Source organism: Anarhichas minor, unplaced genomic scaffold, assembly GCF_050575085.1.
Source record: "Anarhichas minor isolate MPS153535 unplaced genomic scaffold, ASM5057508v1 ptg000053l, whole genome shotgun sequence".
NCBI lineage: Eukaryota > Metazoa > Chordata > Actinopteri > Perciformes > Anarhichadidae > Anarhichas > Anarhichas minor.
In genome coordinates, this window is record NW_027466499.1 from 347501 (window position 1) to 352500 (window position 5000).

A 5000-nucleotide genomic window follows, 5' to 3' on the forward strand; every position below is an offset into this window, starting at 1 on the left:
CCTGAGGCAGCTGAAGAAATTCAACCTGCCAAAGACAATGATGGTGCACTTCTACACAGCCATCATTGAGTCCATCCTCTGCTCCTCCATCACTGTCTGGTACGCTGCAGCCACAGCCAAGGATAAGGGCAGGCTGCAGCGCATCATTCGCTCTGCTGAGAGGGTGATTGGCTGCAATCTGCCTTCCCTCCAGGACCTGTTCGCTTCAAGGACCCTGAAGCGAGCAAGAAGGATTGTAGCCGACCCCTCTCACCCTGGATATGATCTGTTTGAGCCCCTTCCATCTGGCAGGAGGCTGCGGTCCATTAGGACCAAGACCTCACGACACACTGTTTCTTCCCATGGTCAGTCGGGCTCATTAACAAAGCCCGGGTCCCCCACTGACTCTGTCATCCCCAGGACATTTCCTTCTGGTCTCTCCCCTGCACATCCCTGTTTCTTTATTTAAACACACTCATCACTTTTCACTTACACTTCACTTGTTTTACAGTCCTGTTATCTGTTTTGTTGTGCACTTTATTCTATATTTTATTGTAAATTTTAATATGTTTCTATTTCTTGCACTGTGCTGATTGTGATAGTTTAATGTTATTGTCTATTGTTAAATGTTACGCACCACCCGCCACGACAAATTCCTTGTAGGTGCAAACTTCCTTGGCAATAAACGGTTCTGATTCTGATTACATTAGATTACAGTCATTTAGCAGACTCTTTTATCCAACGCAACTTACAATTCAGATTCTATCACATTCTACACCGTAGGCACAACTACGGGAGCAGTTTTGGGGTTAAGTGTGTTGCTCAAGGACACATCGACGTGTGACTAGCGGAGTCACCAGTGAGTGAGAGCAGCATAGATGTATTGACCATGTGTGTTTGTGTGTGTGTGTGTCCTCAGCCTCCTGGTTCTGGGCCTCAGGAACATGGAGGGCTCACGTGACCCCGCTAAGCTGGTGTCTCAGTTACTGGTGAGGAAGACTCTGGTCCAGGTCCGCCGGAGAATCCTGCAGTGCTGTCGACCTGGTTCACCGGACAACATCGTCAAGGTAACGCTCACACTACTGGACTCTGCTGGTCTATGTTGGTCTCTGCTGGACTCAATGTGACCTGATGTCCTCTGCAGGCCTTCAGGTATCAGCGGGTCCTGTGGCCGATGCTGGTGTCCTGCCGGCAGGTGGACCCGGCAGAGCGGTGCCCCCCAGTGGAGAGAGAGGAGGAGGCCATGCCCCTGTGGCTGCTGGTACGTCACTTCCTGTTGTTCTTTAACATTAAATGCCTAGATATAAAAACTGATGTTTTGAACCTTAATTTAACTCTTGACTCGTGTATTTTATTTTTAAGTGAATCCTGTTTGTCTTTATCGTCTGAAACGTTTTTATTGTGAAGCTTCATCAACAAACAGAAAGTAAAAATAAAACCATAACAATCTTATAATAAATAAACTGCACCCCCCCCCCCCCAAAAAAAAGAGGAGCCTTCCTGCCATCTACACCGCCATCAAAGACTGTAACAGCCCGTCTGGCTCCGCCTCCAAGGCCCCACCCCCCTGTCAGACTCATCTGACCCTCCTCCGCTCCTCCTGTGACACCTACAGCTTCCCCCCCGGCACCAGGTACCCCCCCCGCCTCCCCAAACGTCTCGACTTCAGACGCATCGGCTTTGTGCTGCAGCAGCTTCCTGACAGACAGACAGGCTCCTCCCCCCTCCCTCACGGACAGACAGGCTCCTCCCCCCTCCCTCACGGACAGACAGGCTCCTCCCCCCTCCCTCACGGACAGACAGGCTCCTCCCCCCTCCCTCACGGACAGACAGGCTCCTCCCCCCTCCCTCACAGACAGACAGGCTCCTCCCCTCCTCGAGTCCTCCTCCGTCTCCTGAACAGGACCGACACTCCTGCTGACATCATCACCGCCTCATCTGTCTCCATGACGATCAGAGAGCGAATCAGATGCCACTATCAGACCCTCACCAGCCTGAGGAGGAAGTCTTCACCTGACGAACTGAATGGGGGAGGAGCCAGGAGGAGGGGTCATGAATATGCTGTAACCCCTCCCACTGAATGCCACGCCCTCGATTATGTAACCAGGACCAATGCTGAAGAGGAGGAGAGCGAGGTCCTCCTGGTTCTCTCTGACTCTTCACCCAACTCAACAGGAAGTGAGAAGGCAGAGTCAGAGAGGGAACAGGAAGTGACATCGACGCCATGCACAGCCGATAATGATGATGATGAGTCCTTCCTCCTGCTGCAGGTCTGAAGTGTTTTAGATTTGATGTTTTATACATGTCTATAAAAAACACATTTATGACAGTCTGTCTGTGTGCAGGAGGCTTCAGGTGATGAAGATGATCAGAGACAAACTGAGGATGACGAGGTGTTTGCTGAGGACTATCTGCTCAGAGTGAGACCCGTCTGTGGTTCAGTAACTGTGTATCGGTGGATGCCGTCTGTCCTGATTTCCTGTTACCTGACTTCATTACCTGATTTCCTGACTTCCTGTTACCTGTCCAGGTGTGTGAGGCGGTCCAGGTGTCCCCGGGCGTCCCTGACCAGCTGCTCCAGGTTCTGAACCGGTGGTCCTCGTCCTCAGCAGAGCTTCTGTTCGGAGGTCTGAGTCGAGTTCTTCGTCCGTGGCCTCAGCTGCTCAGAGACTTCGCCGCCTTCCTGAACCGCCAACAGGCTCGCCGCTGTGGGCTAGTGGGTGACATCGCTGTGACATCATCGCTGTGACATCACGGTGCTCCACAGACCCTCACTCTTCTTCTGTGGTTTTGTTCCTCAGCTGACGGAGCAGCGGCTGTTTGAACGCAGCCGGAGGTTTCTACGGCGACTGGGGCGGAGTCTGGGAGAAGACTCCTCCCCCTTCCGGCAGGTGGTGTCGGTGCTGCAGGGAAGCTCCACCCCCTCACCTGAGGACATGGTCAAGGTGTTTCTCTCTCCGTTTGGATCAGAAGGTTTAGTTTGAACTAAAGAATCTAAATGTTAAATAAATCTTCTCAGATCTCGTCTCTCCTCAGACGACACACACACCTGCACCGGGAATTCTGGGAGTTCTTCCAGCAGCTTCACGGCTCAGAAACGGACTACGTGTCCCAGAATCCTCCTCTCCATGGCAACGGGAAGAGAGTGGAGCGTCGGGAGTCAAAGGAGGCGGAGTCAGAGCAACCGGTCTGCGCCAAAAACATGTCGATGACGTCGACGGGAGAGAAAGTGGTGAAGTGGACACGGTGAGAGAGAGAGAGACAGAGACAGACTTGTCTCCTGGTGGTCTCCTTCTCTCTAACCTCTAACTCTTCCTGTAGTGAGGCGGACCGCTCCATCCTGACAGCCTGTCAGCAGAGAGGAGCCAATAGGAAGACATTCAGACAGGTCTCCTCCCACCTGGGGAACAAGACCGCCCAACAGGTGAGAGGGGGCGGGGCTTCAGCTTCTTCTTCTTCTTCTGTAAACATTAATATGTTAATTCTAGTGCTGGGCAAATTAACGCGTTATTATCGCGTTAACGCATCATTAATTAACGCCGACAATTATTTTATAACGCGTTAACGCATTTTTTTATTTTGAAAGTCCGTTGCTCACTGGCAGCCGTGGAGGAAGTCTTCAGACTACTGGATGCAGCGTGTGGGAGAAGTAGAGATAAACTAAAGCAAGACAAGCTAACAGATGCTACAGAGAAGTGGAGACAAACTGCAGCCGGTTAGTGTTGTGGAAGATGTCGGTCTGAGGAACGTTCTCAAGGTGCGTTGTTGTCGCGTTTGGTGTGAACGCACCTTTAGGATCGCAACGAATGACGTCACGTATGAGCTTCAAGAATGAGCTAAGAAAGTTAGCGGGAATATTAAAGTAAGTCAACATCCGGTTTCTTCAGACGAACATCCGGTTTACAGAATAAGATGCCAACATTGTATTCCTGTTGCACAGCAGTGGAACGTTTCACATAGTCAGCACACTGAGCACAGATAGTGAAGAGATGTAACTGCTACTGTGTAAAGGGAACACTGCTGCTAACAACCTGATGTGTTTTAAGTAAGTGTTTGCAAACCAAATGTTATTGACCTTTAGTTCATATAGCAGTACTTTTAAAATAAAAGTGAGCAATACACTACTTTTGAATTAATTATTGAACTTTGCCATAACAATGCGATTAATCGCAAAAAATCCATGAGATTAAATATTTTAATCGTTGCCCAGCACTAGTTAATTCATATTCAAACAGGTGAGAGGGGGCGGGGCTTCAGCTTTCTCTTCTTCTGTAAACATTAATATGTTAATTCATATTCAAACAGGTGAGCCTCCGGTTCTCAGACCTGATGAATCTGTTCCACTCCGCCAACCTCCAGAAGTCCACTTCCTGTTCCTCAGAGGACTGAACGCAGGACCAATCACGGTGGAGAGCTGAGACTCTAGAGGCGGCTCTACATCAGGATGTTTGATCCCATTAGAACATTCACCCAGAACCACTGGAGGGTTCAGGGGGTGTGGCCTCAGTGAGTCCGGGGACGGAGTCACTGAGGACCGCGGGTGTGGCCTCAGTGAGTCAGGGGACGGAGTCACAGTGAGGACAGGGGGTGTGGCCTCAGTGAGTCAGGGGACGGAGTCACAGTGAGGACAGGGGGTGTGGCCTCAGTGAGTCAGGGGACGGAGTCACAGTGAGGACAGGGGGTGTGGCCTCAGTGAGTCAGGGGACGGAGTCACTGTGAGGACAAATGACATTTGAATCATTTAGTTTCCAGTTCTTTTATTTGACAGAGTGGATGTTTACAGATATTATTTATCTTTGTTAAAGAAAACAAAGATTAAAAACCAGTAATATTCCTGAGTGTCAGTCTTCCCATGATGCACCAGGGCTGAACACTCCCATGATTCCTAGCGGCCTTAATGAACGTTTTATAGATTGAATGTGAATGAATAAAGCATTGTTACATGTTTCTCATTTTATTTATTTAGATACAAAAATACAAAGAAGCCTTTAATAAATATACATATATAGATTGTCATAACC

General features: G+C 49.6%; 2 protein-coding genes across 7 annotated transcripts in view; both read left to right on the forward strand.

Moving 5' to 3' along the window:
• LOC142931592 (uncharacterized) overlaps positions 1 to 680 on the forward strand; it is a 2037-nt gene extending 1357 nt beyond the window's left edge. The window contains exon 2 of the mRNA XM_076075588.1: positions 1 to 680. This exon is cut by the window's left edge and continues 342 nt beyond it. Coding sequence (XP_075931703.1) covers positions 1 to 448 — 448 coding nt within the window. The 3' untranslated portion in view covers positions 449 to 680.
• gon4la (gon-4 like a) overlaps positions 1 to 5000 on the forward strand; it is a 27676-nt gene that overhangs the window by 22583 nt on the left and 93 nt on the right. For 3 of the 6 annotated variants that reach the window (XM_076075497.1, XM_076075498.1, XM_076075499.1), the window contains 9 exons: positions 899 to 1046; positions 1124 to 1240; positions 1470 to 2249; positions 2325 to 2399; positions 2510 to 2695; positions 2781 to 2924; positions 2999 to 3225; positions 3301 to 3403; positions 4285 to 5000. The exon at positions 4285 to 5000 is cut by the window's right edge and continues 93 nt beyond it. In XM_076075497.1, the coding sequence (XP_075931612.1) occupies positions 899 to 1046; positions 1124 to 1240; positions 1470 to 2249; positions 2325 to 2399; positions 2510 to 2695; positions 2781 to 2924; positions 2999 to 3225; positions 3301 to 3403; positions 4285 to 4368 (1864 nt within the window). In that variant the 3' untranslated portion in view covers positions 4369 to 5000. Of the gene's footprint in view, positions 1 to 898; positions 1047 to 1123; positions 1241 to 1469; positions 2250 to 2324; positions 2400 to 2509; positions 2696 to 2780; positions 2925 to 2998; positions 3226 to 3300; positions 3404 to 3565; positions 3737 to 4284 lie in introns of all 6 variants that reach the window. The other 3 variants (XR_012947381.1, XR_012947382.1, XM_076075500.1) reach the window with 3 other exon arrangements.